Source organism: Lepidochelys kempii, chromosome 4 (genome assembly GCF_965140265.1).
Source record: "Lepidochelys kempii isolate rLepKem1 chromosome 4, rLepKem1.hap2, whole genome shotgun sequence".
In the NCBI taxonomy this organism is placed as follows: Eukaryota; Metazoa; Chordata; order Testudines; family Cheloniidae; genus Lepidochelys; species Lepidochelys kempii.
In genome coordinates, this window is record NC_133259.1 from 127,856,715 (window position 1) to 127,878,498 (window position 21,784).

General features: G+C 46.3%; 1 protein-coding gene and 1 long non-coding RNA gene across 9 annotated transcripts; one reads left to right on the plus strand and one right to left on the minus strand.

The window, feature by feature from the left end:
• Nucleotides 1–642: 642 nt before the first annotated feature.
• Nucleotides 643–9,021, minus strand: LOC140910859 (uncharacterized). The gene is made up of 3 exons (XR_012158775.1): nt 8,254–9,021; nt 2,404–2,498; nt 643–740 (listed from the first exon to the last, which is right to left on the minus strand). It is a non-coding gene; the product is annotated as an uncharacterized lncRNA (long non-coding RNA).
• Nucleotides 8,307–21,784, plus strand: THNSL2 (threonine synthase like 2). Of its 8 annotated transcripts, none has more exons than XM_073342901.1 (9): nt 8,307–8,400; nt 10,887–11,122; nt 12,572–12,766; nt 13,232–13,384; nt 15,004–15,234; nt 16,933–17,081; nt 18,244–18,369; nt 19,315–19,466; nt 20,908–21,784. In XM_073342901.1, the coding sequence occupies exons 2-9, from the start codon at nt 10,900–10,902 to the stop codon at nt 21,110–21,112; spliced, it is 1,434 nt and encodes a 477-aa protein (XP_073199002.1). In that variant the 5' UTR covers nt 8,307–8,400; nt 10,887–10,899; the 3' UTR covers nt 21,113–21,784. The 8 variants fall into 8 exon arrangements, 7 of the variants coding, with proteins under 7 accessions (XP_073199002.1, XP_073198997.1, XP_073198999.1 ...); XR_012158774.1 differs by lacking the exons at nt 8,307–8,400; nt 20,908–21,784 and adding exons at nt 8,405–8,484; nt 17,174–17,235 and having other exon boundaries at nt 19,315–19,402; XM_073342896.1 differs by lacking the exon at nt 8,307–8,400 and adding an exon at nt 8,405–8,484 and having other exon boundaries at nt 20,908–21,783.

Here is a 21,784-nt window from a genome sequence, read left to right on the forward strand (position 1 = left end):
CAACTAAATTATCCCAGCCAGGGCTTGGTCAAGCCTGACCTTAAAATCCCCAAAGGAAGGAGATTTACCGCCTCCCTAGGTAACCCATTCCAGTGCTTCACCACCCTCCTAGTGAAAAATTTTTTCCTAATACCCAACCTAAACCTCCCCCACTGCAACTTGAGACCATTACTCCTTGTTCTGTCTGTGGCCTTGTGTTTAACTCTGCTCCTGATGGATGAGTTATTAGTTGTTTTACTCTACAAAGGGGAAAACATTGCAAGCTTTTTAGGCCAGGGACCTTGTCATCTTCTGTATTAAGAATGGGCCCAATTTTCTCAGATCTGCAGTTTCTGCTGGAATCGAGGTAGGTGCTCATCGTCATTGAAAATCAGGCCCCTCTGATTTTACACGTCTACAGAAACTTTAACTGAAGGTTTTAAACAACACCAAGTTAGATCTCACAACAGGAAAGGGTATTGGAGATGGTGGGATTGCTTTCTCCCACCCATGAAATGCAGCCACCTCTGGGGAGGGGAGGGAATAAAGCAGCTCTGCACCTCACAGCAACACTACACCAGCAATTAGGACAGGAGGTGGAGAATATCTTTTCCCAGTCAAAACCGATGAGGGAGCTGAAGTAGGGAAAATGTAGTTACCTGAGTTTAGCCAGAATAACGGAGGTGACACCCCTTATTTTAGAAAAAGTGCCGTGGGAACTTGAATACCACAGGAGGTCAGGACCTGGATTTATGTCTTAGCTACAAGAAAGAGGAACAGGACAACAAAGGCTGGGTTAAAGCAAAGTCACAAGTGTATGTAAAGCCACTGAGGAGTGGTCTCCTGCATTCTCAGTTCTTGTGGTCTCCAGACTCTACTGGAGTGAGGAATCGAAGCAGGGGAAAAGTCAGTGTCTGAATTATCCCACCTAGGGGAGTTGGTAACGCTGGTTATGCCTAGACAGACACCGCTGTTGGGATCCTGCTTGCCTTTCCATCAGCTCCTTCCAGCCCTGTCCATACTCAAAAATGACTCTGATCCAAGGCTAAGTGTTACAAGTAAGGGTTTCTAGCACCCATTGGACTTGCATTACTAGCCTGGCTCTGTAAATCAGTTCAGTGTATCCACACTCAGCACTCTGTGGCCTGGGCTTAGTGGTTCCTACCCCATAGTTGAGGGGGTGGGCCTTTAGTTTTGTGTGGGCCTGGACCCGACTGTCCTAGTATCTGCAAATAGTACACAGCACTCCTATGCTGTAGCGGGTTTCCCATTCCACAGTTCCCAGCACGGCTCCCCAACAAGGGGTTGTGGGAGAACCTGCAAATCACTGTGGGAGCAGAAGCGTAGTCTGAGAAATAGGGTGAACATCCTACAACCTCCCTCCAGCCCCCACTGGATGCACTAGGGCAGCTGTAGATGGCTGCAGGGCATTATGGACAGCTACAAGGCATTTCATTTACTGCACGTAATGACCTGGGAAGGGGCCCACAAAGTCCAGGCAGGTTCCTGCAGGGTGAGGCAAGAGTAGCGAGGGATTGTGCCAGAAAATGGCCGCAGTGCAGCTGTGACACCTTCCCAGCCTCTCTAACTTGGGAATGGTTTGACCAGAACCAGTTTGGGTGGAGGCGTTCATAAGACCAGCTCGGAGATGGTGCAGTCATTATCTGGCAACAGGTGCTTGTGTGTGCAAACATCAGCCTGCCCATATTAGCACACAGGATGTCCCTTTCTCTAGCAGGGGGTGCAGGAGCCTTCCATGTCATGCTTAGAAGTGAGATTAAAGCTGACTAGACCCGCATATTCCAACCCAGGCAGAGAACAAGGAGTTCTGATTGCTCTCTTCAAACTAACTAGCTCCTGAGGAGGGAAATCCCAGTCATAAGGCATGGTGAAGAGTTACACCATGGGCCAGCTCTGCAGATGGCATACACTGGTGTTGTTCCACTGACTTCAGTAGAGTCTTGTTGACGAACTACACCAGCTGGGGATCTGGCCTATGGCATCCGAGCACAGAGTCAAAGCACGTTTGGAGAGTGTGGCTGCCGGCGGTGGTGGACTTGGGGCTCATCGAAAGCACGGCTTCGAGCCTGATTCTGAGGGGTGAGCACTCGCAGCTCCCACTGAAGGCAACTCATTGCCACCTGTAAAGTTCAGGCTGCTAGTGATCAAGCCCTCATAATCCATTCCTGTGCTCTTCTTCTCCACTCACCTTCCTCTCAGGGAGCTCTGAAAGGCCTGGGAATTTGGAGGCCGGCCTGAGAAATCTCTGAGAAGCCCGAGTGTGTGGTTGAAAGCTGGTACAGTGTGGCCTAGTGGCTAGGAACCTAGACTAAGAGGAAAGCTTAGTTTTATTGCAGGTGCTGCTGTGTGACTGCCCTGTGCCTCAGTTTCCCTAGCTGTAAAAATGAGGTTAATGATACTTACCTCCTTTCTAAAATGCTATGTAAGAACTCAGCAGGATCATTAAATGTGTATGCAGGCACCCATGTTCTGTAACTGCTGTACACCCCCAGTGCGCTCTGTAAATGATACAAAAGACAGAACAATCATTGGTAGGGTCAGCACAATACAGAGAACTTGAAGGTATAAGAGAATTAAAAGGGAAGGGGGAGAAATCTGGGCAGAATCATGCCCTGCTCCCCAAAATTTTATCATTTACAGGGTGGCGAATAAACCACCTCTGCCCAAGGAAACGCCCTGCATAATTCTCACAGGGGGACAAAAGGATTAGAGGGACAAAAGGATCTGTACAATGAACAGCTGGCCGGACCCCTGCACTTGCATTTCATTGTTTGCAATTTGTAAAATAGGTACAGGATAGCAAAATGCTAGAGCCTCATGGCACTATGTGTGGAAGTAGAGGTTGCTGTCACCTACTCTTTAATAAGAACAGTACATGTTGCTCTGGTATAATAAAGCATATGGAGTCCTGCTGGGTTTGGTTCTTGTGGGTTACATTATTTGATCCCTGCAGCATCTTTTCTTTGGGGTTGACACACTTTTGGTTTGCTTGGCGTTTATGGTTCAACTCACCCTAAATCTCCAAGGGGAAAGTCCCCAGGCATTAGCCCTCCCCACCCTTGCTCCTTCCTTCCTAACTTTGCCTTTAGATGATTCTGGAGGATGGAGGGACCGAACAAATCAAATCCATCTTAATGAAAGCCAATGCAGTATTTAAAATGCTATGGATGCCTAACAGTGACTAGATGCTACTGCGACTGGTGCTCTGTACATACAGAAGATTGTAATCAGCAAGCACTGCAATCGATTTAACTCCTGTGTACTCTTAATGGCAAGCACCAGGTACTTGCACCAGAATAGAAATGCAAACTCAGCCTGAAATCAGGGTTGCCGGGTGTCCGGCTTTCGACGACCCTGGTGGCTCTGGGCTGCACCACTGACCGGGCCGTTAAAAGTCCAGTCAGTGGCGCTGCAGGTCTAAGGCAGGCTAGTCCCTATCTGTCCTGGCACCTTGCTGCACCCCAAAAGCAGCCAGCAGGTCTGGCTCTTAGGTGGGGGGGGGCATGGGGCTCTGTGTGCTATCCCCACCCCAAGCACTGGTTCTGCACTCCCATTGGCCGGGATCCTGCCTTAGCCCCACTGCACCGCTGACTGGGAGCCGCCCGAAGCAAGCCCATGCCCATGCCCCAAACCCCTGCCCCAGCCCTGAGTTCTCCCACCAAACCCCTCATCCCCGGGCCTACCCCAAAGCCTGCACCCCCAGATGGAGCCCTCACGCCCCCCCCACTCCAACCTCCTGCCCCAGCCCAGAACCCCCTCCTGCAGCCCAAACCCCTCATTTCTGGCCCCATCTCGGAGCCTGCACCCCAGTTAAAGCCCTAACCGCCTCCCGTATCCCAACCCCCTATCCCAGCCCAGTGAAAGTGAGTGAGGGTGGGGGAGAGTGAGCCACCGAGGGAGGGGGAATGTTATGAGCAGGGGGCGGGGCCTCGGAGAAGGAGCAGGGCTAGGGTGTTGGTTTTGTGCAATTAGAAACTTGGCAACCCTACCTGAAATACTGGGACGCTAGCCAACATTGTGGAATCCATCACTGGAGATTTTTAAGAGCAGGTTAGACAAACACCTGTCAGGAACGGTCTAGATAATACTTAGTCCTGCCATGAGAGCAGGGGACTGGACTAGATGACCTCTCGAGGTGCCTTCCAGTCCTATGATTCTACGATTCTAATATCTTGCTGTTAAGTGTTCAAGCTTGTAATTTACTAATGAGGTTGGTAGGGAGCCTGGTAATACACCTAGAGAACTGAGCACTTCCCCCCCGACCTCAACCCATGTGCCCACACTTTTTTTTGTAATCAAGAAAAACACCTAACAACCTAGGAAATTAAGTGCACAAATACATTAATCCCACATGAAGGGTTAAGCACTAAAAGGTCAGGAAAGGCAAAAGTTATGACTGGGTGCACAAACCACTTCCTTTTGTGCATAGGCTTTATGATACACCCTTTAAAGACATGAACACTGATTATATGAATTACTTGGGGAGTATGTGAGGTTGTAGCAAATGGTGAATTATTCACAGTTATCAGAGAAACCGTATGTAATCACATAGTCAGAGACTACCGTCATCGTGTAAAGGCGCAAGGACAGTCACAGAGGAGCAGCCCTTGCTTCTGCAGTTCCTCACTTTTGCATGCTGAATTGTGCAACTTTAGGCCTGGTCTGCACACGGTGTTGGTCCTGATTTAGCTATGTCGGTTAGGGGGGCTGCTTTTATACTGCCATAGTGAAAACAGTACAACACCTGCTGTGAATGCAGTGAGACCAGTGTAAAGGTGTTTAGACCAGGATAACTTTATTTCCCAAAATTTAGGGGAATAAGTTATACAGGTATAACCATCCCCACACTAGGAGGTTCTGCTGTAACTATAGCGGTGTCTATAGTTAAAGCAGCAACACAGCTGTGTGTTGACCAGCCCGTAGTGTTGCACTGTCACAGGTTTTGCATTCAATAGCTTGTGGTCTGTTGTCAGTACGGCTGCAGGGGTATAAGCACCCGGCCTATGTTGCTGCCAACCAACTCTCACTGGCAGAAGCGTTACACATGAGTCGAATTTGGCTGATCATTTGCACAGTCGCTCAGGCTTGCCTTCCCTTCAGCGTTTGATCCAGGTGTAGCTCAAGCGTTACCCCTCACCTGACTCTGGTGTGCACACAAAAGTTCGGTGGTGCTTTAAACTCAAGCTAGCTGGCCTGTGAGGGGGTACGAGTTGGAATTCAAGTGGGGCTGTTCCAGCTAAGAATGCAGTGGGGATGCAGCGCCTCTGTGCTGCTAATGCAAACACTCTGCTGCGAATCGGATCAGTCTGTGCAGCTCGGAGTGTTGTTTTGCCGTGTGAGCGCTTTCACTGGAGCTGGCTAACTCAGGGAGAATTAACTCAAGTGGAGATAACTTGAGCTAATGCTGCAGTGAAGACGAGCCCTTAGTTACACTGGAGCATATTGATATCCAGCTGGATGAAAGGTCCCATACAAACGCAGTATCGATATCCGCACTTGGTGCGCTCAGGTTTTTGCCAGCCATTGCTGGGCGGCCCATTCGTCGCTTCTTGATGTTTGCTTGTTGTGTCTGCTAAAGGAGCTGCGTAGACTTGAAAATGCCCACATGCATATCTAAGCCGGACAGTTTAGCTGTTCTTTTAAGTGATGGTCAAAAGCATCTAGAGTTTGCGAACTGTGCCTCTTTTTGGTGCATTATAAATCTAAATAAAACTAATTCAAAGCTGAGCTTGACATCCGTCTCCAAACAATGGTTCAGGAATAATGAAATGAGACACACGTTTTTAACATCAAGGGCAATTAATCATTGGAAGGGTTACCAAGGGATGTAGTAAATTCTCTACATCTTGGGAGTCTTTCAATCAGGATTTGATGTCTTTCTAAAAGAGAAGCTCTCATTCAACCACAAATTGTTGGGCACCATGCAGGAATTCCTGGGTAAAATTCTCTCCTGTGTTATGCAGGACTAGCTGATCAAAGTGGGCTCCTCTGGCCTTAAGATCTATGACAGCTAGGAAACCATTTCTACCACAAAGTACCGGGGAAAGACGAGACAACCCGTTAGAGCAGAACTTTCTTGCAGTTCTAATTATTCTGTGACATCACAGAACTAATGACCAAGGCAGCTAGATGAACCCTGATGCTCTTTTAGGCTCTAATCCTGCAAACTTTTGTGCATGTGCTGGACTTTACTCATGTGCATAAATGAAGTACTTGCATAGGTGTTTGCAGGACTGAGGCTTTAGACTCAATTGCAGTTGTTATCAGCATTGCACTGTACCTTTGGATCTGATTTTTCTGGGTCGAAGTCCCGTTAGGTGCCATAGCAGTGCTTGGGCTGATATATGGTGACACTGATCAGCCATGTGCTGCTCACAGCAATGTGGCATTATCCTGATTCTTGAGCCTATAGAAAAGAATGAGTATTTTTCTCAAAAACATAAAATTAGAGGTGGAAACTATCTGTTAAGACCAATCAGGGAAGCACAGAGTCACAGACAGAGGACATATAACATGCTAAACTGATTTAAAATTTTGTATTAAAGCTAATGCTAAAATTATATAACACACAGGTTAAGGAAAGCATGTCTGTACATCTGGGTATAGTGCTTATATTATCCAAAAGTACAAAGTTTGGCTTAAAAGTCATAGAACACTTATTGTACATAATCTGCAATATTCCAAATTAAGGTTAATAAATTTAACAATACAATTTAGATATTAGCATACAAATATCCGGGTACATCACTCATGAAAAGTTATACAGAGAGTTGGTTGTGGAAAGCAAATATAGCAATGAGTGAAGATTGTCTCTTGGTAATTGAGAATTTAGGATAGGTTGTCTGCTAGAAAATACAATCCATCAGGAAAGTATTCCAGTTACTTTCCCGATTGCGCTTCTCATCGGCTCTCCAGCTCATCTCCGATGGTATTGCTGATGTCCGGTGATGTGTTCTAGGTAGATATCCCTTCACTACCTGATAGCATCCGACACATGATTGGCCGCATCAGCCGAGTGTAACGCTGACCAATTCTGCATTCCTGCAACACTTGCTTGTTGCTGGGGTCCTATTTGTTCAGGGCTCCAATGATCAGAGCATGAGTTTCAACCTGGTAACCCCTAGCTCTTAAAGTGTCAGCCAGAGGAGTGTATTTCTCCACCTTTTGAACTTGAGCTTTGGAGAAAGCCAAGGTCCTGTTCTCAAAGGGCACTGTGATGTCCACCGTGACGATCTTCTTTTGGTTCTCATTGGTGATGACAATGTCCGGTCGCAATTGGCTGTCTGTTCCAGAGATGGGGGAGTTCACGGCCACTTAAACTGAATCTTAGCCTAAAAGGTCAACTATACGTAAAATGGTTTCTACAGTCAACTCTATGAACTCTTGCAAATAGACTGTATGAGACTCTCAGGTGAAATCTTGGTTGATCCAGAGCTGTCTATATACCAAGGATGTCCCTGTCTCAGTTATTTCTGTATGACAGCTGAACATAATCTAAATAAACAGTGTGTGTAGCACAACTCATTTCCTTATGCAGAGTTTATGATCTACCTGTTCAAGACATATGGATTCCCTTAGTTACAAATATATTATTGTTCAGAGTACTTGACCAAACATAGACAAGAACCCTGCCCCTAAGTACTGATCATCTAGTGATGCCTGAGGTAACAGCTAAGGTATAAGGACTTCTGATAGCAGTGGCCAAGTAAGTCCCACACTATTTGCACCAGGCACATTCATAACTCACTGGGAGATGTGATTATACACAGTTATTTATCTATGGAGATTTTTATGCCATGCACCTTGCTGTAGTATCTGAGCACTTTACATGGAGATTGTGGAATAATTTCCTCTCTACTTTCCCTGGGGTAATCGTAACAATTTGCAAGTCAATAATTATTTCTCTGTGTCTCTCTCTGGTCCCTGTGCATGCATACATACACACAGAGCAAACGTCCTGGAAGACTTGGGAGTGCATTTTTCCAAATATCCAGTGTGAAGCTCACTTTGAAGCATCCATTCTGTACTCACCTTCTCCCCAAAATACAGCCATGTAAAAACAAACTTATTTAAACTGATGCAAGAAAAAGAAGATAGAATAGAGAGGAAGGATTGTCTTGTGGTTAAGGCTCTGGGAAAGCTGGGTTTTAGCCCTGCCGCTGCCACTAGCTTGTTGTCAGACTTTGGGCAAGTCACATCACCGCTCTGTGCCTCGGTTTCCCCATCTGTACAATGTGGATTTTAATTGCTTACCTACCTCTCGGGGGAATGTGTAGCTTTATTCATCATTGTCTGCAACGAGTCCAGAGATCTACGGACGGATCGAAGTGCAAAGGTTCCGTATGCAGATTTTTGACTTACAACTGGAGTCCTGTTGACAGCGGAACCTGCCGTCCCTGTGTGAGTTGGCGCGGGGAGCGTTTCCAGGGAGCACACGCAGGCAAAGGCTGGCTTGCTGCCTGGACGGCGGGTTGGTACCGGCTGGTAAATAAAGCAAAGCTCCCGTGGCTGGCTGGGGGCGCCTGGTTTTGCTCTGTGCCGGAGTCTAGCCGGCTTGTGCATTAGGTGGCTGACGCCTTGCTAATCAGTAGGTAAAGCCCAGCCGCTTTGGGCAGGGCCAGGGCGGCTCTCTGGGGCTGCTTTGAGCCCTGCTCGGAGGTGAGCGGGCATTGCTTTCTGCTGCCGGGGCGTCCTTGCAGCTCGCTGGGGCTGGGGCTGCGGCTGGGGCCGGGCTCGCCTCGCCTTCCCCGCTCACACTCCGCGGGATGGGCTGGATCAGCTGCCAGCTTCCAAAGCTCCAGGGGGCTGAAGCCGGTAACTGACCAGGGGGGTATTTGCCTGGGCTCCTGCACCCCACAGCCCGCCTCCTGCTGGGGCCAGCGGCTCTCAGGGCTTGAGTGTCTGCAGGGCGCCCTGTTGCCGGGTGGTGACTGGCTCTGATTTCCGCGGCTGGGGCCGGCAGCCGCTTTGGATTGTGCGGGGCTCCCGCTCCTGGCTCGGAGAGGCTGCAAAACGCCGCCCCCCCCCACCCCAGCTGCAGATAAACATGGCACGGGCGAGCGCGCCCCCTGCTGGCGTAACAGCGCTGGGCTGCGCTTGGATGGTTCGGTTCCCCGGCCAGGCTCATTCTGGGGCCCTCCAGCGTGTTGTATTCTCCAGCTGTTTGAAGTGTTTTTTTCAAATCAGATTGGAGGAGATTTTGAAATAAAACGTAATTTTGAATTAAAAAATCGAATGCCAGTATTCTCCCCCCCCCCAACTGAACCAATCTGGTGAATTTAACACAGTTTTGGAAGTGTTCTGGTCGACCCAAATCTGTATTTTTTGGGGGGAGGGGGCGTTTAACTGAAAAATCTCACCCCGCTCTGCCTGAGAGCTTTCCGGGTGGTGCGGGGACACCTCCTCCTTCCAAGGCTGCATGCCTGAATCGGAAAGCCATCGGTTTGCCTACGCTGTATGATGATTTATTATTTGTATTGAAGTGGCGTGCCTAGGGGCCCCAGTCATGAACCCATTGTGTTAGGCTCTGTACAGACGCGGAACAAAAAGATGGTCCCTGCACCAAATTGCTTACAGTCTAATAGTGTGTGTGTGCAATGTTGTCCTCCCCAACACTGAAATATCATGATCCAGGCCTCTTGAAAAATCATGAGCTTTTAAAAAATAATGAGTTTAGGCTCTTTTTATCTGCTGTGTTTTTAAAGTCTTTAGTGTTCACATTTTCCAGCGTTACTCCACAAACATGAGGGCTAAAAACTTTGAGCGTGCAATAAAAGCTGAGATTCCGAGGCATTTGTACATTCTAGGGATGTAAAATATCATTTAAAAAGTTAACCGTTTAAACAATTAAAATTATATTGTTTAAATGGTTAACCAATTAAAGGGAGAGGGGCTGGGGCTGCTCTGGCCAGCCCGGGGCTGGGGCTGCTCCTGCCGGCACAGCTGGGGCTGGAGTTCAGTTCAGCCAGCGAGGCTGGGGCTGCTCTGGCTGGTGCACCTGGGGCTGGGGTTGGCCGGTTGGCATGGAGCTGCTGGAGACGGCGGGCCTAATGCTTACCGCCTAATATTTTACATCCCTAATACATTCCAAGGCCAGAAGGGACCATTGTGATGATCTAGTCTGACCTCCTGCATAGCTCATGTCAGGGAACTTGCCCAAAATAATTCCTACAGCAGATCTTTTAGAAAAGCTATTGAATTCTCTTCCTATTGCATTCAGTGGGAATCTGGCCATTGACTTCAGACAGTGGGCCTAGGCCTAGTGCTAGGATCATTTTTAGAAGGAGCTGTGTGTCAGTGTCTGGGAGTGCTAATGTGGTCCCTTGGGAGGCTGTAAGCAGGGTCTCTCTGATCCAGTTGGTTTCCACGGCTTGTGAACTTTACTTACTGGGCAGTCCCCTTGCTGGGTCTCTGGTGTGGTGTCATCTTCTGTTTTGGCTGTGCTAAAGTTATATAGGCCTAAATTCTCAGGATAAAGTTAGGGGCCTAATTCTCAAAATGCTGACCCCCCCCCCACAGCTCCCTCTGGCTTCAGTAGGAGCTGGAGTGGTGCTCTGTGGACAGGAGTAATACCAAGAGAAGTGTTTCCATAGTGAAATAAGTTCTCTCCTTCCCCAAATAAATCTCCCAGTCCCCATGGAACGTGCAGAGTCCCACTAATGTCCTCAGAGAGTCCTGGCCTGAGAATACCCCATTGCACTTCCAGATAACTAGTTGCCTTGGTGAATCAGTCTTGAAGCCAATCTTGTTCCCAGTTTCCATGACACTGATCAGTAAAGGGCACAACAGCAGCATCCACAAAATACCTGTCTGTCTGTCTCCCTGTCATGTGATACCCCAGACTTCTCCCCCAGGGCACCCTGGTGTAACTGTCACATCTCTTGCAGCGACGCTGGAAACATGAGGTATGTCAGCACTCGAGGAGAAGCCAGGAGCGTTGACTTTGAAGGAGCCCTCTTTTCTGGCTATGCACCGGATGGTGGCCTTTTCATGCCCCAGGAAATCCCTACCCTGGACTATAACACCCTGCGAACATGGAGTGCCTTCTCCTATCCAGAGCTGGTGAAAGAGCTGAGTTCACTCTTCATCTCATCTGAACTAATCCCACGGAAAGAGTTGAATGGTAAACACAAACCAGACAGCAATTCAAGCAGTGTGCTGTAGGGTTCGCTCTATTTGTATCAAAGCTTTTAGATGACTATTATTTTATCCTGTATTAACCCATCAGCCTAATAACCCTGATCCTCACTGGACCTCTGAAGGCCCTTAGTGGCCAGAATCTCCATGGTTATTATAATGTTAGCTTGTTCTTTCTCTCCTCCAATTGTTTCATCCACTGGATGTGTCTTGTTGTTAAACTAGATTGTTGGAGATCTGCTTCTCTTCTGAAGACTAGCAGAAGATTCTCTTTAAATGAACACAGGGCCAAATTCTGTCTATGTCTATAAATGTCATTCTCGTAGAGGGCTAATGCAGTTTCCAAGGTTGCTGTACGAAGGCAGATCTCTGTTGCAAGTGGGTGCAAATACAGTGTGTATAACGTTTCAGAATCGGTGCTATTTTATGCTGGCTGCAGCAGCCCCTGCCCACATGGCTGTTCCATGTAGAACATGGGAGCATATCAGATGAGACCTTTGGTGTATCCCAGGGTGTACATGGGAAAGATAAGCAGGCTCTGTCACCTTTGTGGCTCCTATCATAGAAGACCTGTGAAGCCCTAAGTGGTTTTTGATTGGTGTAGACAGGATTAAGGAGGAAATTTCCTCTCTTCCTGTGTGTGTAGTTTTTCTCTGCCTTTGGGTAGCACCCTGTCAGAATTTGGCCCAGACTGTTTTAAGTAACACATATTTGTAAACAGAAGTAAAAGCAAATGTGGCAAATTGATTGCTCCTTCTGCCAGGTGTTCCTGGTTCTATATTTTCCCTTTGCAAAATGGATTACAAAACAAGCATGTAACATGAAGCCAGGTGTAGGTTTTGGTAAAGAAAACTTGTAACAAATTGGTGGCCTCTTGGTGCTTCAGAGCTGTCACTGTGGTGCACTCCATGGATGCCCAAATTTCTCTCCGACAGTGGGAAAAGAGTTTGGATTCTCCTGCTGTAAAAGCAGCATCTCCTTAGCTGTCAGTTGTAAACGGCCTCTGACAGACAGTTGCGCAGTTCTGTTTATACAGTTAGATTTTATTATAGCACCTATCCAAAGTCTCACTGCGTCCATTAGAGGGCAGTGGGGACCATCCACCCGAGTTGGTTCACTGCAACATTGGTTGATTCTTGTTTTAATTGTTCAAATAGTTCTGATTGGGTCAGATCCTCAGTTGGTATAAATCAGCACGGCTCTGTTAAGGTCAGTGGTCCTGTCCAATTTACACTGAGGAGCAGACTCTTAATTTGTAAGAGAATAATGTGTTGGGCTTCTGTCTATCACTTCCTCAGCTCTGTGGTACTGGAGAGTCTTTGGTTTTTCAGTAAAGATTCTCATGAGCTTGGCAAACCATGATCATGCAGGTGACGTGTTGGAGGTTTGTTCCTGGTACCTGTTCTAACAGTCCCCTTCAACTGCTTCCCTCCAGATCTGATTGACAGCGCCTTCCGGAGGTTCCGGCACAACAACGTTGTGCATCTGGCCAGGCTGAAGGATGGGCTGAATGTTTTGGAGCTCTGGCATGGTGTAACTTATGCCTTTAAGGACTTGTCCTTGTCCTGCACAGGGCAGTTTTTACAGTACTTCCTGAAGAAAAGGAAGCAGCACATCAGTATTCTAGTCGGTAGGTTACAGCTAAACAGATGGGTGCAAGCAATGTACTTGGAATTTATGCCAGTGAGAGGTTGTGTGTGTGTATGTATATATATACACACATAATACCATCCTATTCGTGCTTATAAGTGGAACTGGATTGATAACCCTGGAGGCTTACATCCTAGATATCTCCGGAACAGGGCAGCCAGTATGCCTCACTTGACCTAGAAGGCATCTTTACTGGTTCAGCCTCCCATTCATTCCTTGGTGCCACTGGTGGTAGTGGTTTGTGATGCAGACATTTGCCTACTGGAAGGTGTTCATTTTCCAGTATTAAATGCCACACAGCCGGCACTAACCAAAAGTATCCCAGACTGAGAACTGCACCCTTCTTCTGTGTGAAAACACAAATGTGGCTGATCTTTCAGTCTTTAATTAACTCTTAATTAGTAGATATAATTATTTTCTCTTTGATTATTTTCATGTGAAACAGGAACTTCGGGAGACACCGGTAGCGCGGCAATTGAAAGTGTGCGAGGGGAAAACAACATGGATATCTTTGTTCTGTTACCCAAAGGTCTCTGCAGCCAGATACAAGAACTGCAGATGACGACGGTGATCGAAGAGAACGTCCATGTCTTTATTGGTTTGCGTTTTGTTGAATGATCTACTTTATACTATTGCTGGGTTGATGTTAATGTCAATCCCAATGTGAATTGGCCATTAATTCTAGAAAGCCTTGGGGGGGATTGTGTTACACGCTGCTCCCACTGTGGGTGTACCATGCTGGGCCATCAATCACCATGACTTGTGTGCAGTATTGTTGTAGCCATGTGGGCCCCAGGATATTAAAGAGACAAGGTGAGTGAAGTAATACTTTTTATTGGACCAACTTCAGTTGATGGGAGAGAAAAAAGCTTTTGTGTTTGCACAGAGCTTTTCTTCAGGTCTGAGTAGGTTTCCCAGACCTGAAGGAGAGCTCTGCATAAGCTCGAAAGCTGGTCTCTCTCACCAACAGAAGTTGGTCCAATAAAAGGTATTATCCCACCCTCCACCCCGTCTCTCTGATCAGCATGACTGTTACTTCAGTGTTTGACTTTTCAGCACCCCAGGCCTCTGACTAATGGGAGGCTAGTTGGAGTTGCTTTACTCTCTTGACTTGTTCACCAGCTGACTCAGAGCTGCCCAGGATTCCTTCTCTTCTAGTGATAGTTTTAAAGCCATTCCCCTGCAGCTGAATGGGTATTTAGCTGTGCTACACAGACTGTTGGTTTGCACTAAAAGAATGAGAATTTATCCTCCTTTCTGCTCAGTTTTTCCCTCCCTTGTAAGTGGTTTGAGTTGTTCTGATGAGTTTCTTCTTCGAAGGGTCTCTCGTGACAGGGGCCCTACCAAATTCAGGGTTGTAAATAACATGTCATGGACTGTGAAATGAGCCCTCCCCCCTGAAATCTAGCTATTGGAGGGGATGGGGGAAGGGAAGGGCTGAGGGTTTTCCCCAGGATCTGGCTGCTAGTCCCAGCCAGGTTGGAGAGGAATGGCATTTACTCTCCCCCGAACAGCTGCTCTCGGTGGGAGATCAGACCCACGTCCACCTTCAGGAACCGCCTGTGGCTGCAGGAAGCTCTGGGGCTGCTGCCTTCAGAGTCCAGCTCTGAAGGCAGCACAGAAGTGAGGGTGGCAATTCCATAACCCTCCTACAACAGCTTTGTGACCCTCCCACAAACCCCTTTTGGGTTGGGATCCCCAGGGTTACAACACTGTGAAATTACAGATATAAACATCTGAAAGCATGAAATTGACCAATTTTCATATCTGTGAAATTGACCAGAATGGACCCGGAATTTTGTTGGGCCCTACCATTGCTCACTTTGAACCAGTCAGCGCTCTGAGTTACTGAACAGAACTGGGAGCCATAAGACATTGGTTCAAGACTGACTGTGCTGCTGGTTCATTTTATGACCTTGGAATAACCTGTAGATGGGCCCAAACCAAAATCCCAGATCCAAACATCCTTAAAAGTTGGGAATTCTGAGTAATTCAGAATTGAAACCCACATCTGGATCCAAATATTGCTGTTGGACCCTCTGTATGTGCGATGGCTGAACCAAAACCCCAGCTCCCACAACTCCAGTTGGATGGCTAGAATAACCCGTCAGTTTTGAATCCTCTTTGGTAGGCGAAAACAACTATTTTATGCCTAATTCACTAATTTCAGCAACACTTCAGTTAATACTCCTGATTGTTCCTTCCTCTTTTCCACAGCTGATGGAAATAGTGATGAAATTGACGAGCCAATCAAAGAATTGTTCGCTGATGCAGATTTTGCCAGACAACACAATCTGATGAGTCTGAACTCAATCAACTGGTCTAGGATTATGGTGCAGATCGCTCACTACTTCTATGCTTACTTTCAATGCACCCCATCCATGGACATGACTCCACTTCCGGCTGTGGAAATTGTTGTGCCAACAGGGGCTGGAGGAAATATCACAGGTTAGGTGGGTGGGGGGGAGACATTCTTTGGGTCTTAAAACCAAACACTGGTTTGTGATAAAGAGGGAGGTTGTATTTTTTTTCTGAACCACTTAAATCATGATTAGTAATATTTAAGAACAAACAGCATTGTTGGTGCCATACAAAACACAGAACAGTGCGATGGTGCCATGTGTAGATAATACGGGGATGAGCATGTTAGAAATACACGTGAACAGAATGAGTCGGAAACTGAAGAGAGAAAATACTGAGGATCTGATTATTTAAATTAGACACGAATACAGAATCATAGACTCATAGGACTGGAAGAGACGTCAAGAGGTCATCTAGTCCAGTCCCCTGCACTCATGGCAGGATGAAGTATTATCTAGAGCGCCTCTGACAGGTGTTTGTCTAACCTGCTCTTAAAAAAATCTCCAAAGATGGAGATTCTACAGCCTCCCTAGGTAATTTATTCCAGTGCTTAACCACCCTGACAGTTAGGAAGTTTTTCCTAATGTCCAACCTAAACCTCCCTTGCTGCGATTTAAGCCCTTTGTTTCTTGTGCTATCCTCAGAGGTTAAGAAGAACAATTTTTTTCCCTCCTCCTTGTAACAACCCTTTACATATGTGAAAACTGTTATCACGTCCCCCCTCAGTCTTCTCTTTTCCAGACTTTTCCAAAACAAACCCTTTTTTTTTTTTTCAATCTTCCCTCATCGGTCATGTTTTCTAGACCTTTAATCATTTTTGTTGCTCTTCTCTGGACTTTCTCCAATTTGTCCACATCTTTCCTGAAATGTGGTGCCCAGAATTGGACACATGACTCCAGTTCAGTCCTAATCAGCATGGAGTAGAGAGGAGGAATTACTTCTCGTGTCTTACTTACAACACTCCTAATACATTCCAGAATGTTGTTTGCTTTTTTTGCCACAGCATTACACTGTTGACTTGTATTTAGCTTATGATCCACTATGATCCCCAGATCCCTTTCTGCAATACTCCTTCCTAGGCAGTCATTTCCCATTTTGTATGTGTGCAACTGATTGTTCCTTCCTAAGTGGAGTACTTTGCATTTGTCCTTATTGAATTTCATCCTATTTACTTCAGACCAGTAGTAGTACAACTAATCTGGCCTGTGTGTACCCATGGCTCATTATACATCCATTTGCACATGAACGTTATCCTATTTGGGAGGGCGGGGGAGGGCAAACATGGTAACAGCTCTCTCCTAACTTTACAATTCTGGCCTTTTTAACTTTAGGGGAATCATATCTACTGGAAAAGCAATACAAGGGGTGATGTAAAAAGTTGCATTCATGGTATTTCAGGAGCATCTGCCTGAAGCTGCATTAGCATGTTGCCAAGAGTTCAAAAGTCACATCCTATTTGAATGAAAAGCATCTTCCAGAGGCCCCTCTCTTCACAACATCTCTTAATAGGATGGTGGGGGCTGCAGAGAGTCCAGGAGCAACCATGCGGTGGTCTCTCTGGCTGTGAGGCTGCTCAAATGGAGCATTGTATACAGGGAGCTGTAGTTTCTTTGCACTATACCCGTATTATGAAACCTAATTTTTGACCCTTCCTGATAAATTTGCACAAATGGAGGAGCAATGATTTCATTGGTAAATCTGACTAAACAGATAAATCTGGTAAATCTGTTTTATGAGTGTTTCATCGCAGGGCTGAAGCCCAGGTGTAATTGCTTTCTTTCCCAGCTGGATATATCGCCCAGAAAATGGGACTTCCAATCCGACTCGTCGCTGTGGTGAATAATAACGACATTATCCACAGAGCAATTCAGCATGGAGATTTCTCATTCTCTGGGAGCGTTAAGCCAACTTTAGCTTCTGCAATGGATATTCAGGTACGTGTCTGCTTAAGAAGGAGAGATCACGTATACTATATGGACTGATACAGCTACTAAAATTATTTTGCTGTCCGTATTCTGTTCTACAGTGTTCTGACACCACCCTCATTACTGCAGAGTCTGAGTGCCTTCCAGTAGTGCATGAAGTGATGTGAGTAACGTGCCACGTGTGGTTCATTCTCCCTCTGATTGTCTCCCTAGTGGGAGAATTGTGTGTGCAGTGTGGTGTTTTGTTACGGATTTTTTTGTTTGGTTTATGTGTTGTTGCTCTGTGTTTATACTACCAACGGCAGGCTGGAGAAGTGTCCCTGGCATTTGGAGAAGGTGGGGAGGTTTGTGATGGTCTGTAGTTCCAGATAGGTCATTCCACAGTCTCAGACCATCTTTGAGACAGCTCTGTCTCCTGTATAGATGAGCTTTTCCCCTCTGGTAGAAAGTCCCATTGTGCCTGAGAAGTGGCGTTGTCGACCATGTTCTTCATCCGGGAGCGCAATTAAAAAATCCTGGGTCTCTGCCAAGATGTCAGTAATTCTGCGAATCTTCTTCCTGACCTCTAGCCAGGTCACCACTACATCATCCCCCTGTTCTGGGGTAACAACGTCACCCAGACAAGCTGTTTGTATGTTGCCTCAGGCAATCTTCTCTTCCAATTGCAGGACGTGTGTCGCTTTGCCAGTGGCTGGTAGGGGAGCCCCGGCTCACCTACTCCTTAGCTCCAGCCCAGGGACCCTGTGACTAGCAACCTAGATCTGTTCAATCTAGGACTCTGTTGCTGTTTCCCAAGGTTCCTACTCCACCTCTCTATTTCCTTGCCTATCTCTGGTTTACCTCCGGAAGTTCCTGTTCTCTCTATAGCTAATTTACCTTTCTTGGGCTCTTGCTGGAACCCCCAGTCTAGGGTAGGACCCCAGGCTTACTCTCCACCTGTATCTCCTCCTTTCTTTTTCCAGCCCTATTTATTTTGACACAAATATACAAGGCCTGATCCTGCAAGCAGCTGAGCATCTCCAAATCCCATTGAGCACACAAGAGGTGCTGAGCCGGGCGGTATAGTAGTATCTACCGCACTAAGTATCCAACGAGAGCTCAGCAGTGCTCCAGATTCTGAATTTGATCCTTTGTGGATGGAGGTTCATGTGTGTAGTGTGTGTTTTTATAGGAACCTTACAATATGGAGAGAATCTTGTGGCTGCTTTCGGACTGTGATGGCAGCTTGATTAAAACACTGATGGAACAGTTTTACACGTCGAAAAACCTTACACTCCCAGAAGAAGTGCAGAGAAAGGTCAGTCACTTCATGTGTGTTTAGTAAATACTTTTCCATCACAATTTTTTTTAAATCAGCTGTTTTCAGAATAAATATTAATATTGCAAGTGCATTGAAGGGATCATGCCACATCATCTCAAACCTAAAATGAAGGTATCTTAGGTCGGTTGGTGGAAGACAGGTGTTTACAAAACCTATGTGCATAGGTATCTTATCAAAACCTTTCTTTTAAAATTACAATTACAGTATTTTGTTGGGATTTAAACATTCCCCTGCAGTCCTAGAAACCCCAGTCCAGTACCATGTGCATTATTTGTACATAGGACCAAAACGCTCCCCGACAATGTAATTTCACTGTCCAACACCCTGAGCCAGCAAAGCTTTTAATCAAGTCCGTAACTTTAAATATGTGAGTGGTGGTATGGATTTCTGTGGAACTGCATGCATGCTTAACCTTTTAAGCAAGAGCTTTGGTGAATCAGGCACCAGGCTGGAGAAATACAAAAAGGAAAAAAATTAAAGGTGAAAAGTAAACTAATGGTTTCAATGTTTATCTCCATGGGAAAGAAACACTAGCAAAGTCCTTGTTAAATCATAAAAGTTATGTATTAATGCGTCCATCACATACATCAGGGGGTTCTTTAGACAGTTTGAGATCGATATCCTCAAATACCAGCGTCAGTTGCATTGTGTCCACCAACAAAGGGCAGTTATTAACTGATAGCTGGACTGACTCTGGTGATGATATTAATGTGATTGACAGAAGTACCCGTCTCTCTTGCATTCAAGATACTAACAAATAAGAAGGTCTTATGTACAAGTGGTAGCATCACAGAATGCACTTTTAATACATTTTTAAAAATGATTTAACATTGATCTGTAAATTCTAGTGTGGTTTTTGTCTATGATTTTTGGGGATTTGTTTCCATTTCCTCCTCTCCCCCCTCCCCCTTGGTTCTCCAGCTTTCTGAAGCGCTGAGCTCATGTTCAGCATCTGACGAAGACATTGTTCAAGCAATGAGACGCTGTTGGGAAGATAATCACTACCTGTTGTGTCCCCACTCAGCTGTGGCTGTTCACTACCATTATCAGCAGTTGGACTGCCATGTCAGCAGGTAAGAAGCTACTAATGGAAGGCCAGATTTCTTTCAGGAAATGGCTAACATGTGCTTTTTATGGCGCCGGGGGGTGGGGGCGGAGAAGCATCCTTAAAGGGCCCTAATTTTTAGTAGGAGATTTTGGCATTCTGCTTTTGCTCAAGTCTTTCCAATTCTTAGAGGAGGCTGTTTGACACTGATGATACATGTAGTTGGCAGTAGGATAATTTTGGTTATAATTGTTCAATGAGAGGCAGTATTTAAGGAGAGGTGTAACACACATGTTTGAGGCTAGAGCTCAGCCAGCTGGCCTGGCTGGAATTATGGGCTAGAGTCTGCTGTTGCTTTCACTCAGGCTGGTATCCCACACAGTTTGTAGTGAGGATGCAGGCTAAACCACTCGAGTGCTGATAGTCCTCAAAGCCTCCCCTCAGTCCCTCCCACCCCGCGTGCCCAGATTAACAAAGAAGTTCTCCCACCATTCACTGAGAGAGAATCCTAGAGTGATTTGGTTTACTTCAGCACAAGGAACCAGGGGAGTTTTAGCAACACACATGTAAGAAGGCAGCACCCATGAGGACAACTACACTCTAAAACCAGGGCCGAGTTACTGTATCCTCACTGATGCTGCTCACTTGTGTGTATGTTGCTAAAACTCAGGGTAGGCTAACCTCATTGGCTGCATGGCATCCAGCTGGTCTGCCTCTGAACTGCGTCCAGGAAACATCTGTACGCGCTCGTGCTCCATCCTGTTTATTTCCTCGCCCTCGTGTCCCGCCCTGACACCAACTGGTGGGACGTATTGCCACCTGAAGAGGCAAGGAACTCCAGGACCTCCACTCTATTCCCACGGCCCTCCAGGGATAGAAGCTGGCGGCTCCTTCATGGAGCCATGAGCATGGACATGTACCTGGTGTGGTTCATGAACTCCCCTGCCCTCTGTTCCTTCTGCGGCAAGAGGGAGATCCTGGCTCACATCAGTATGGGTGCATCAGGTTGCAGCCTCTCTTCCAGCTTCTTCATAACCTCTTACTGAGGTTGTGGCTGCACCTCCTGATCCAATCACACCGCATCTGTGCCCCACAGGGTTGCGGGACCTTCTTGTCAACCCCAATGGCCAGGTCAACCATCCATCACAGTGGGAGGAGGAAGCTGGACAAGGGGGTGATCTGTGACCATGGGGCCTATTTCCAGGGCCTATTTCTGGTCCCTTCTCAGATCAAACCTCCAGGCAGAGTTCCTCTGGGCAGTGTCCATTGACTCCTTACACACCTTTGAGGAGCTGTGGGCGCTGTCTGGAGTTCTCTGCTCAGTATCTCTTTAATTGTCCCGAGAAATCACTAGTAGCCTAGGCTTGGTGGTTCTTCCCCTTTAGCTGAGGGGACGGGCCTTTTATTTGGGTGGGTCTACACCCAACTGACCCCAGAACTGACATCCTCTGTCTGTCTGTCTGTCGCAGCAGACCCAGGTGCTGCTTAGCACCCGCCTCAGCTGCAAAGTTCCTGGATGCCGTGCTCAGAGCAAACCTTGTTCCTGAAGTTCCACCTGAGATCCAAGCTTTAAACACAATGGAGACCAGATCCACAACATTGAGGAGAGAAGATGATTGGGCAAAAACCCTAAGAGACAGAATAGAAGCTATTGCCATGCGCAGACACACATAGGTGGAGTTCGTCTGATCCTGAATAATGCCATGCCTGGGCAGTTCCATATAAAAGACAAGGCTGACTTAATGATGCTTAAGCTTTCTGATGATTTCCCTCCTAAGAAAGTCCTAACAAACTCAATAGAGGATTATATCGTCTCCACATAGCGTGTAACCTAAGCGATAGAATTCTGTAACAGGAATATAATTTTCAATCAAATTCTATAGAATGGTTTAAAAAATTATAGAAAGGATCTGTCTGTCAAATTCTATAGGGTTTTTAGAGTAAGTTTGATACAATCCTATTTAAAGTCTCTGGACTCATATTTTATCCCTGTTAACCCTTATGGAAAAGTTCTTTGAAGATAAATTTAAAAGTGCCTTACAAACATGAATCATTAACTGACTAAGGCTTTACACAATTATTATAAGCCCATATCTTTTCTTCCCTAGTAAAAAATCTGTAGAGGAATATAATACAAATTGCTGTAATGATTTTTTTCCCTAAAAAGTTATGTTGTAATTTGAATAAGTAATACAAATGAACTGTTGTCCAAAGTACATTAAATAAAATCAGTGCTGCATTCTGGCTTCTGTATCCATTTTTTGATATCTTGATAATGGTGAATTTTATCAGTTTCTTTACCTGCCCACCAGAGGGCACTTCTAATTTTTTTTCTGTATTTTAAAA